The sequence below is a fragment of the Sitophilus oryzae genome, unplaced genomic scaffold (assembly GCF_002938485.1).
Source record: "Sitophilus oryzae breed Bouriz unplaced genomic scaffold, Soryzae_2.0 scaffold_469_pilon_pilon, whole genome shotgun sequence".
NCBI classification, from domain to species: Eukaryota; Metazoa; Arthropoda; class Insecta; order Coleoptera; family Curculionidae; genus Sitophilus; species Sitophilus oryzae.
In genome coordinates this window covers 1,294,896-1,307,484 of record NW_022147050.1, presented here as the reverse complement: position 1 = coordinate 1,307,484, position 12,589 = coordinate 1,294,896, and the positions used below count along the sequence as shown (strand labels likewise).

General features: G+C 31.6%; 1 protein-coding gene across 4 annotated transcripts in view; it reads left to right on the top strand.

The window, feature by feature from the left end:
- Positions 1–12,077, top strand: part of LOC115886142 (hepatocyte nuclear factor 4-gamma) — a 151,499-nt gene extending 139,422 nt beyond the window's left edge. For all 4 annotated transcript variants that reach the window (XM_030905216.1, XM_030905217.1, XM_030905215.1 and 1 more), the window contains exons 9-10: positions 6,106–6,300; positions 10,041–12,077. In XM_030905216.1, coding sequence (XP_030761076.1) covers positions 6,106–6,300; positions 10,041–10,144 — 299 coding nt within the window. In that variant the 3' untranslated portion in view covers positions 10,145–12,077. The remainder of the gene's footprint in view (positions 1–6,105; positions 6,301–10,040) is intronic.
- The last annotated feature ends 512 nt before the right edge of the window (positions 12,078–12,589 follow it).

Sequence of the window (12,589 nt, the reverse complement as noted above, 5' to 3'; positions counted from 1 at the left end):
AAAAATACGAAGTATTTATTACATAACTACTTAATCTGACGCTAGATTCCATGCGCTTGGGAAAATATTCGCCTTCTGTCTTTATTCAGTACATTTTATTTTACCAAGCGTGTTGACCATACTCTTCGTACACATGTAAATCGCCACCCAAGACTGCAGAAATGCCGACCCTTAGTATAGTATTCCATTTAAAAATATATAAATTTAGTTTGAAATTTTGTTTGAATCACCCTGTATGTTGGCCAAAATAGTTTTAAAATACGCGTTTTTACAGGGTGACCCACATTGAGACACCCTGTGTATATACACAGGTTGTCCCAATATTTCCTGGACTGCTGCGTATTTTTGGAAGCAAAATAAATTCATTCGGTACAATTTACCTCTACACAAAATGTTTCGTTTTTCCACTAGAGGACATCAAACTTTAAAAAATAAACACATTTTAAACAAACATATATTTTAAGCACCGCTATTCCAATTTGAGTGAGATTTGTTGTGCTTATGTTTCCTTAAGTGTTTTAATATTTAACTTTCAAAAAATCTAGAAAAAGTACGAGAAGGGTCAAAACTCTCCCCACCCCTACATAAATTTTGGTATAAATATTTTACAACTCCAGCGACATATTTTTTTTCGTAAAATTGTCCTTCTAGTATTTACTAGAATTTTTGTCTTAAGCAAAAAACGCCACCGTGCATACTTTTTGCGGATTTTTTTTCCTAATCTGTCTTTCAAAAAATGTTTCATGCCCCATTATGCAATGAAAGCGCATAAAATCTGTTATGCGCTAATAATCTAGTTGGCGAAATATAGAATCTTATGTTAGTATCACAAATGATATTTGACAATAAGCTTCATAAATTTTAAATTAATTAATGATCTGGTTTATGTTTTATCTATGCCCTCTAACGGACAAACGATACGTGTTATTTTATGACCACGGAATATTGGAACACCCTGTATATTTGGTCTGCTTTGGAAATAAAATTCTCCATTTTTTTAAGCTATACAATGGTTCTACAAGAGACGAAAAATGTAAATACTAGGAGGGCCATTTTACGAATAAAATAAAAACAGTGGTGGGTGGAGTTGGACTATATTTATACTAAAATTTATGTAGGGTTGGAGGTATTTTCACCCTTCCCGTACGATTTTCTTGATTTTTGTGAAAGTCAAATGTTAAAGCGCTTAACAAAACATAGACGCCCCAAATTTCATTTTCCCAAACTCACCTGATGATGGGGTACGGCCACGAAACCGGTAGTGAGAGCAGGTTGTTCCCCTTTATGACGAACACAGTGTAGAATTAATTTCAATTTAGCACTTCAAAGCAAGAATACTTATATAATTTTATTATATACCTATAACTGCAAGAAATAGTTTTCCGTTTATATTTTAGGCTAGCCGAAAAAAGCCTTTTATTTTACTACCGATGGTTGCACCTCGGTGGTACGAAAGTACGACCATTGCATGCAGGCCGCTATCTCGTCATGCGGTAATGCGGATGCATTTAATCGTCATGCGGGTGCATTTAATATCTTACCGCTGTTTTCCGACAACTCGGATTTACGTACTCTGCGCTGTTTGTCATTTTGTGGAATCAGCCCAAGCTCACCTGATGATGGGGTAGGGCCCCGAAACCGGTAGTGAGAGCAGGTTGTTTCCTATTATGACGAACACAGTGTAGAATTAATTTCAATTTAGCACTTCAAAGCAAGAATAATGTATGTCCCCGGGTTGTCTTTACAAGAGGAGACACTTTTTTATTTATGACTATTGACATTTTGAGCACAATGCGTTCTTTATAAAAATGTTTGCTTGTTCTAAAATGGTTAATCCCGTTTATACTTTTCCAAATTTTCATACCGTTTTTGAGAAAATTAGAAAAAAACACGAAAATATGGTTGGATTTTTTCCAAGACCTAAAAATCAAAACGCGTTTCTCTGGTAATATAATTTCGTTTTCATTATTTGATTTTTATTGACGGAATTTTAATATTTTTTGTTGTTTTAAAATGTTAAAGAAACACAAAATTTATTTAGTTCAATGCTATAGAAAGGGTGATAATAATTATCGGAAAACGTGATACTTTTTTTTAACAGCAGCAAAAATATGACGTTGACCAAAATCAAAATCACATCAAAATTAATAATAACCATCTCTCAAAGAATGGAATCTAAATTATATTAGCATACAAACCCTGTTTGATTTTTAAGACATTCAGCCATATTTTCGTGTTTTTTTCTAATTTACTCTAAAACGGTATGGAAATTTGAAAAATATAAGCGGTATTAAATAAATGTTTTACAACGAGCAAAATTTTTTTCAGAATGCATTTTTCTCAAAATGCCAATAATAAAAAGTTTGTCATTTTGTAAAGACAATCCGGGGATATATTGTATACCTATAACTACAAGAAATATTTTTCCATTTATATTTTAGGCTAGCCGGAAAAAACCTTTTATTATAAAGTACGTCTCGCCATGCGTGTCTTAATATCTTACCGCTTTTTCTGACAACTCGGATTAACATACTTTGAGCTGTGTTTGTCATCTTGTGGAATTAACCGAAGCTCATCTGATGATGGAGTAGGGGAATAGGACTCCGGAACTGGTTGTGAGAGCAGGTTGTTTTCCCCATTATAACGAACACAGTGTGTATATTACGAGTAGCAGTTTAAGGCAGGAATTCTTATATAATTTATTCTACGCTCAGATACAAAAAAAAACCGGAAAAAATTTTGGTGAAGTTTAAAATGTTATATTTTTTTAATTCAAGCCCTATTTTCTTGTTATTTTTTGGCAAACTGTATATATACCGGGTGCGTCTCAAAAGTGGCTCACCTCTATAACTTTTTTATGTTTTTTGTTAAAAAAACGGGATTTGGTATGTAAGTATATGACATAAATTAGAATTGATTGACGTATTCAATTGTTTTCGGTCACTTCCGGTTTCACCGGAAATGACAACTTTTGATTTTTAAATGGCACCCCCGGTATTTTTTTACTTTAGTCGATAGAAAATGTCACTCTGAATAGAATGACATATCATATTTCAACTTTTGACATCTTCGCATATGGTTTATTTGAAATTATAATTTGCGGTTCGTAACGAAAATTTGATTTGAAATACCAAGTGTGTGGTATGAAATTATTCGTAAAAAAATGCTTTTTCCAAATATGCTAATGAGCCACCGTCGTTCCATTTGAAAAAATTGAGATATGATTAAAAATACGATTTGAGCATTTTCTAACTAGCCAGGATAAGACACTAAAAACATTAGACGATCAAATCTATTTTTCCAAGGCTCCTTGATGAAGAATTAGTGTTTTTAACATAGCCATGGCACTCTAGATTGAATTTTAAAATACCATTTTTTATTAAGCGAGAATATCAAAAGTTGACATACGATATGTCATTCTATTCAGAATGTCATTTTCTATCGAATAAAGTAAAAAAATACCGAGGGTCCCGTTTAAAAATCAAAAGTTGTAGTCATTTCCGGTGAAACAGGAAGTGACCAAAAACAGTTGAATACACCAATCAATCCTAATTTATGTCATATACTAAGATACCAAATCTCGTTTTTAATCTGAAAAAATAAAAAAGTTATAGGGGTGAGCCACTTTTGAGACGCACCCGGTATATAAATATATCTATTTTAATTAACCAGTTAATTAGTAAACTCAGTTTATTATAAACTTTAATATTTTACTTATTATACAGGATTAATCGAAAAGTTGTTTTTAACACTATCTTTAAAACACCCTGTGCAATAATTTCGTGAGCAAATTTTCTTAAAACATAATTTTTCGGTCACACAAAATTAATTATCTTAAATTAATTTATTATCCTGGTTAATTTTTTAGTGCAAAATGAACTATCATAAACATGTTGCAATTTTTTCAATTATCGTTACTTTTTGATGTTATTCATAATGACGAAGTGGCTTTGGTGATTATTGTTGTGTACGATTCAATATGGTTCTTAATGTCGAAGATTGTGCAAAAATCATTGATCTTGTGGAAGATGGCCGAAATTATAAATATTCGCTTGAGTCCTTGAAGAATGAGAAAACTGTAATGTTAGGAATTAATAAATTAAAAGCTTATTTTAAATTCACAAATCTGACTGTTTAGTGCTCAGGAGACATGGTTCTGATCGAAGAATAACGTTTTAGGAAAATTTGCTCACGAAATTATTGCACAGGGTGTTTTAAAGTTAAGGTAAAAACAACCAATAACCAAATACTAAAGTTTATAAAAAAACTGAGTTTATGAATAATTAAAGTTATATATACAGTTTGCTAAAAAAATCATGAAAATTGGGCTAAAAGTAAAAAAAAACACTTTAAACTTGACGAAAAAATTTTCTGTTCCGTTTTTTCCGCATCTGAGTGTATTTTCGAAAAAATAAAAAAGTAAAAATGATAAATTATTTTGTTTGTCGTTAAGGAGGAAACCAACCTCCACTCTCACGACCGGTTTCTGAGCCTACCATTTATCAGGTGGACTTCCAGGGACGGGTTCCCATTAACAACGTCTTTCAACAATGTAGATAAGTATCGATGAGATATTAAACATCTCCCGTCAAAATAGGCAGAAAAATTATCTTTACCATCTTTTGCCGGGAGATTTTTTAATATCTTAATGATACTTTTCTACATCTTCAAATGATATTGTTAAAATTTTATTTATTTAATTAATATTGTCCTGTCTGACATGATATGTTTTATTACAGGATCCACAGTTCAAATGATAAAGTCTCGATTTATTGTTGGAGTTTTACAATTTTCAATTAATTTTCTTAAACTATTGTCTGATTTAAAGACTCTGTTTATGAGATATCTATTATAAATATATAAAATTTACTTATTTTTAATTAATTAAAAAAATGTTTTGTATAAGGTTGTCTATGCTGTAATAATTTAACATTATCTTATCATATTACTATTTGATCATAACTAGTCACGATGACTGATATTATTTTTAGTAGTTTAGTTAGCTAATAAGTTAGTATCTACTTCAGGTTAAATAAAAAAAGAACAGCTACAAAATCGATTTTGGGTATACCTAGCTTTTAAAAGAGAGCACATTTATGTACTAACCTGTTGTATTTCTGTACTATGTTTACTTATTTCTCTTGGGCTAATTAAAAAAAGGGGGAGTACACATTTTATTTTACGGCCAATCAGAACAACGTTTAAAACAAACTAGTTTAATTAAATATTTTATTCATTTAATCAATGACTAAAGAATACGAGGAAATGTAACGCCCTATACGGGCTGCAGTACATATAGATGCCATTTTTTTGGAAGTAACGAATGAGTCGTCAGCGACAATTTTACCGGTTTTTAAAAGTTTGTGTGTAGTGAAATTTGTATAAACTTTATTATAATGGTGATTAGTTGTTCAGCTTTCAAATGTAAAAGCCGCAGCGATAAGAAAGAGCCAGGAGTTACGTTTCATAGGTAAATAAACAGCTCACACAACCTTTTTAGCTTTTTTTCTTGAAATCGATAATTATTTTGCTGATATTATATGTACTTGATATGTGCTATACGTCGACACTAGTTTTGTACCTTTTGTTAACATTTTTATACGTTTTTTCGTAATTAATTAGTATGACACCACCTCATACACTATAGGCAAGGCATAGTCAAAACATCAATAAAAAATAAATATCTCTTCAAGCAGCTATGTTAAGAAAAATATGTGCCACTGCACTGTGTGGAAGTATGGTAACAATTTGGTCTCGGGTGTTATTAGTCCTTATATTCTTTAGTCGTTGCATTATTTAATCTTTAATTTTTGGTTATATTTTTTTTACCGAAAAAACATAGTATCAAGGTCAAAGTTTTCATCGGTCCACTATTGATTTGAAATACCTCAGTTACATATAAAAGAGTTTGAACGTTTCATAAATTTATAGTTATATTGTAGTAACACTGGCAGAACTTCTGAACTTGGGCCACAAGGTATTTAAAAAATATATATTATAATGGACCTCCTGACATTCCTTAATTTTTACATCACCAAAATACTAAAAGTATAAAAAGCAACGAGGTTATAAAATAACACTATTTATCATAATATCTTTTTCTAGGTGGAATTGATAATAGTCCAACTTTGGTTGTACCTCCAAACCAAGAACCTACATCCCCCACGCAACCCATGAACGGGTACCACGGGGCCACTAGCGACTCTACTGACAGTCCTGTGACGTCACCAACCACCACCCCTAGCAGTCCTGCTGACGAGTTGATCAATGGAGGAGGCGTGGCAAGTCCCCTAGCTACAGGTACTTTATTCTTTGCTTACTGTGAGTTATCATACATTAATTACCTTGCTGGTTTTGATTTTACGCTGAATTGAATAAATGCTAATAGTTATGAAAACTTTAATTGGTTTTATGCAATGTGTATAAATCTGGAAAGGCATTATGTCAGAATACAGGGTGTCCCAGGCAGAATACAGGGTGTCCCAGACTGAGCGTGCATTAGAAGTTTCTAGAGAACCACAATATCTAGATCGGAGATTTTTTGCACATCATTGTTTTACAATGAGATCTATCGATTAAAAATATTTTCAATATGGCGGCAATTCCGGAAATACCGGAAGTTGACAGCAACCTTCTTATTTTCAATGGGTGCCCCCATTTTTTATTACATACTTAAATTATCTGTAGTTTCTATGAATACTGATGTTAAACACTCTATACCTACCATTAACTGTTTTTGAGAAAAAAAATATTTAAAATTTTTGGATGAAAAAAATTACCTGTCAAAAAAAATTGTATAGCCTAATATATTTTTAAATAAATCTAAAAGTCAAACTTAGTGATTATCACAGCCACTATGACATAAAGAGAAGTCATGTGGCTATCTATTTCAAAAATTAAATTATTTAAATGTTATATAATAATGGCGGTAGCTGTCATGGAATTGGGCGATTAAAAAATTATCATAAATATTTTTTTTTCAAATGGAAACCCACTTTTTTTCTTGATTTTATCTAGCTTGACATTATTATCCTTTGACATTAAGTGTCAGAAATCTGTCACAACATCTGTTAGAAAACGAATTATTTAAATTTCCTATATTATAAATACTGCCTGTATTTATAAAAATATATCTCGTATTTTCGCTCTTTGTCTTTAGTGATATCTAATAGTTGATATTATCTATAATATTCCGTACGATCGAAAAAAAAAACAGCGCAAAGTTGACTCGGAAATGATACTGCTTTTTGAACAAAGCGTCACAATATGAAATAGCCAGTTCTATTGTTTTACATCACTTGCCGTTTAAAGTCATAGGCTACTGGTTAAAATCAAGGAAAATATACGTTTCAAAACTAAACGATTTATTTTACGTATAGGAACATGTATAGTCAAAAAGTAACGAAAAGCTTTTTCACTAGTGAAATAAAAAAAGTGGGTTTCCATTTGAAAAAAATGACTTATGATAATTTTTAAATCGCTAAATTCTATGACAGCTGCGGCCATTATTATATGACATTCGATCAATTTAATTTTTGAAATAGATAGCCACATGTTTTCTCTTTATGGCACAGTGGCTGTGGTAATCACTAAATTTGACTTTCAGGCTATACACATATTTTTGACAGGCAGTTTTCTTCATTTAAAAATTTTAAATATTTTTTTCTCAAAAACGGTCAATGTTAGATAGTGTTTAATATCAAAATTCATAAAATTTTACAGAGAATTTAAGTATGTAATAAAAAATGGGGGCACCCATTTAACATAAGAAATTTGCTGTCAACTTCCGGTATTTCCGGAAGTGCCGCCATATTGAAAATATTTTTAATCGATAGATCCCGTTGTGAAACTATGATGTGCAAAAAATCTCCGAGCTAGATGTTGTAGTTCTCCAGAAACTTCTAATGCACGCTCAGCCTGGGACACCCTGTATAAGCAATGTATGAAGCATGTATATAGGTATATACCGGGTGGTGCATCGTGGTTGGAAACTTAGGAAATCCCATGTAAATTTTGAACTGTTCAAATATAGGCTATTGATTTTATAGCAAAGTCGTAAATAAATTTTTCAAAGGTCTACGTTTGGTAAACAAACATGCCAGATTTTAACAATTTTGGACAAGCCGATTTTGAGTAATTTGAGAAAAACTACTTTACTAAAACTGAACAGGTACAATCAAACACCAGTCAAAAACCGACATACCTTAAGTTGTCAACGTCATTTTCAAACGTAAATTAATTTTAATATTTATTGCTAATAATGATTTATTGTTATACACTTAAAGAAAAAGTGAGCATGATAAAATAATTGTACTACGCGGGAAATAGCTTAGACAGTAGGCCTGTTCGTTTTTTTTCGAAATAGCTTAGACAGGTTTCCTGTTATTATCGATTCTGAATCGTCCTAGAACTCTCCAGCGCATGCGCAAATGAAATAATGTCTTCATATTTCCTTCTGCGCATACGCATCACAATTCTAGGATGGTTCAGAATCGGTAATAACAGGAAAACGAAAAAAGCTAGTGTATCCATAGATAAATGAAATAAGTTTAGATTGGAAAGTGCCCATAAGGACAATGTAAACACTATTTGGCGCTATTCTTGCAACGGTCGCGACCCAAAACTTTTGAAAATTTCGGAGCGGTTCGGCTTTTTCCGGAATTATATCGCCAAATATTGTTTATTCAAATCTATTATTATTTTCGTTTAATTTTATAAATAAAATACAGTGTGTTGCATACAAGAAACTTTATTTTATATAAGGACGCATGTATGAAATACCTATGAAACATTGGACGTTATGCCACGATCCACGATGGTTTTTGCAGTTCACAGTTCACAGCACAGCTTTTTAAGTTTTTAATACCACTTTTTCACAATTATCACCGATTGGAGTAAATAAAACTTGAATTTAACTCACAAGATAGCAATAATTACTTTGAAAATGGACGCTATAAACACTTTTCGGAATTTCTTTAATGAGAGCGGTTTAGATTTTGAAAGATTATTATGATTTTTGAAGATTCTGACTTTGACAAGAGAAAATTAGTTCTGTTTTTGTTTGACCGTTGTTCTTAGCGACCGCTATAGCAGCGCCAGATCTAAATTTTTTACGGGCTTTCCAATCTAAACTTGTTGCATTTATCTATGAGTGTATCTGACGGTTAAATTTCCCTGAATATTAAAATGAAATTACTTTTGACAATGACAAAATCATAATTTGTAAACATAAGTATGACATGTTATGTCGGTTTTTAACTAGTGTTTGATTGTTACCTGTTTGGTTTTAATATAAAAATAGATGCAATCTTTCTTAAATTACTCAAAATCGGCTGGTTCAAAATTGCTCAAATTTGGCATGTATATTTATCATACATAAACCTTTAAGAAATCTACTACGACTTCGCTGTAAAATCAATAGGAGAGCCAATATTTCAAGAGTTCAAAATTGGCATGGGATTTCCTATGTTTCCAAAGAACATGCACCACCCAGTATATAAAACAGGATCGAGGGTTAGTCGTGACCGACTAAGTTGAGAAAAACTCCTAAAAATAGTGAGGTGAGGATGCAGTCAATAATCACTACATAGACTAATAAAACTACTTTTCAATTGGTTAAGCTTTAAAATATGTTCCCATCAGGACAGTTTAATCAGTTAAAATTAACAAAACAACATCCTTTGCACAAAAAGGCTTTACAAATTAGTAGCACTGGATATTGGTCATCACAAAGATATTTCTGGATAAAAATGTTCAACGTACATATACCGTATGATCGAGAAAAAAAACGGCGTCCAGATGGCTCGAAAATGACGATCGGTAACATTTCCCATACAATTTTATATATACAATGACAGCAATCTTCATTTCATAGCCATCGCTGACGCCCTTTTTTTTTCGATCATATGGTACATTTAAGTACAATTTTTAAAAAATTCTCAAAAAGAAATTGCTACATTGTAGTTGAGAGCTCTATTAAACAGTAACTGAGTTACTCAGTTTACTCATTATTTTTTAATAATTCTTAGTTTTCATTGCAGCGACATCTAGTGTTTTAATAATGAGGGACATGGGCGAATTAGAAGAACCTTACAGAATGGCTTTTAAACCAGAACCAATCAAAGAGGAACAGCATGGATTTTGAATACAAATTAAAAACAGGAACCTTAAAAACTAGACATTTTAGTTATTACTGATATTACTGCGATGGACGTATATTTAAAAAAATATATAATTTTCTTCCTTTTGAAGAAAACCTGTTTTAAGGTATCAAATATCTAAACCTGTCGAAAATATGGTGCTAAATGAAATTGAATAGATATTTTAAAGATATTGAGGCAAAACGAGATTACCTTAAAAAGCAGAAAGAACTGATTTTAATCTACCTTAATTGGTGCTATAGTGATAACAAATCAAATTTTAATATTACTAGAATTCAAGAACTGAAATTTATATTCTTATAACTAAATACCTTCTGTATACAGTGGCGTGCATATAGTGTAGGCAAAAAAGGCGTTACCTACCACAGACAAAATTATAAAACTTTTTTTTTCATATCATTACATTATAACTCAGTACTAATCTTAATCTTACTTTCTATTCTAGAGATTTTGTCTGTGAATAACTAAGATACCAAATAAGATTTAAATCATTTTCGACTACTGTCGATAACGCTTAATTCGCGTAAGGGGAGGCGGATTGATTTACTTTATATTGTCTTTAATGGGATATTCAAGGCTGCCTCTTTGCGAATCCTCCAGAAGGCCAATGTGTAGGTAAGATATAGAATAAGGAAGTATCGCGTGATTTAATTTCGTCGGCGTTGACCGTTGTCCTGCGCAGTGTTGCCAAATCTTAATTGTTTTCCCTAATTTAGTGTAAAAAATAATTATTAGATTGATTACTTAATGAATTACTAATGCCATTCTTATTTTATTATTTTACCAATTTTTGCCTGCCCTACTTGATTTGCACTGCACGCCACTGTCTGTATATTACTTTATTCCCAAAGGAAACAATTTTAAACATTTAATTTTCTTCCCTTATAATTAAATTTTTACAAGTTAACTAATTTTCTCCTATCCAAATTAGACTCTCGAGTGCTGATAAAATTTTATATTTCTAATATTCTTTACATTTCATAAATTTATTTCGATATTTTTACAAATACAGTCTAACCTCTTTAATTGGAACACACGTTAATCGGGATATTCAATAATCGGAACATCCCAATTGTGATGTAATAGTCGCAGTCGGAACGATACCTCTATAATAGGAACGTTACTCTAAAGACTTTGTTAAAAGACGTCATTTACGTAGCACGGTGTCTTCTTGCACGTCTTTCACTTTCATCCCTCTTTGAGTAACAAGTTTTTCAATTTGAATGTGTAAATCAGTTGATTCGTGAATCAGTACTTTCATTAAAACGAAAACATTTTAACGTTGTAAATTAAAAAGCTAAAGCATGTCAAAAATTATTCGTAAAATGGAGATTTTCGTGTATTCCAAGTGCTCAAGGATGCCTTCAAAGGTTTAATAAAAAAAATAACGTTCAATAACAATGTCTAAACAATGAACAACAGCTCAATAAATAATGTCTAAACCTTTAGGGGGGTAAACCAAGGGCATCACAGTATATGATTCCGAAGTATCATATTTTTTACTAAAAGAGCTTCGTAGGCAAGGTGCATTACACAAGAACATAAACAGGGAATTACAAGATTTTTTAAAAATTCTTCAACTAAATATCAGTCCAAAACAATGACGTGTATTTTTCTCTGTACAAAAGTTGGACGTTTACTTTTGATTTTTATTATTTTTACAAGAGAGTATTTTATATTTGTAGAAAACAGTTTGGCGCTATTTTTAATGTATATATTGCTTAATCGGAACGATGTGTTAATCGGAATAGGTTGTTACAATTAGGTATTCTGATTAAAGAGGTTGCACTTATTACAGCGCTTTCAGATGGAGCGGACCGTCCGGTCCGTGATGTTTTTTCAAGATAGCCCTTGGACCAACTCCGTCGGACGGAGCATACGCGACCATGTGAAATTGTTCATATAAACTCATGGTACTTGCTCGAAGTCGCGGACGCTCCACTCCATCTGAAAGCGCTGTTATAGTCTTATCATTGTAAAAAATAATATATTTACAAAATAAACAGTTAAATTATTTCCATTACGTGGTTCTATTTAAAGAAAATAGATATAAAACAATGGACCACAAATTATTTCAAAGAATATTACTAAAAGATGGATGATAGCAACATGACAAGATATTTTAACAAGTTTTTTTTAAAAAATGAAACATTTCAAGAATGTTTTAGTGGCTGTGATGTATGAATGTATATATATTTTATAAACTCCCCATTGATCCTTGAGGATCAACTGTATAAAGGGACATACAGTATATCCCCGGATCTCTTTACAAGACAATTAACAAATTTCATTATTAGCGTTTTGAGAAAATGCCATTTTGATCAAATTTTTATAATTTTAAAATATAAAAAAGCTTTTGATAATTTCGGAGCGATTCGACTTTTCCCAGAACTGTGTTGGCAAAGATTTTTTATTCAAATTTATTATTA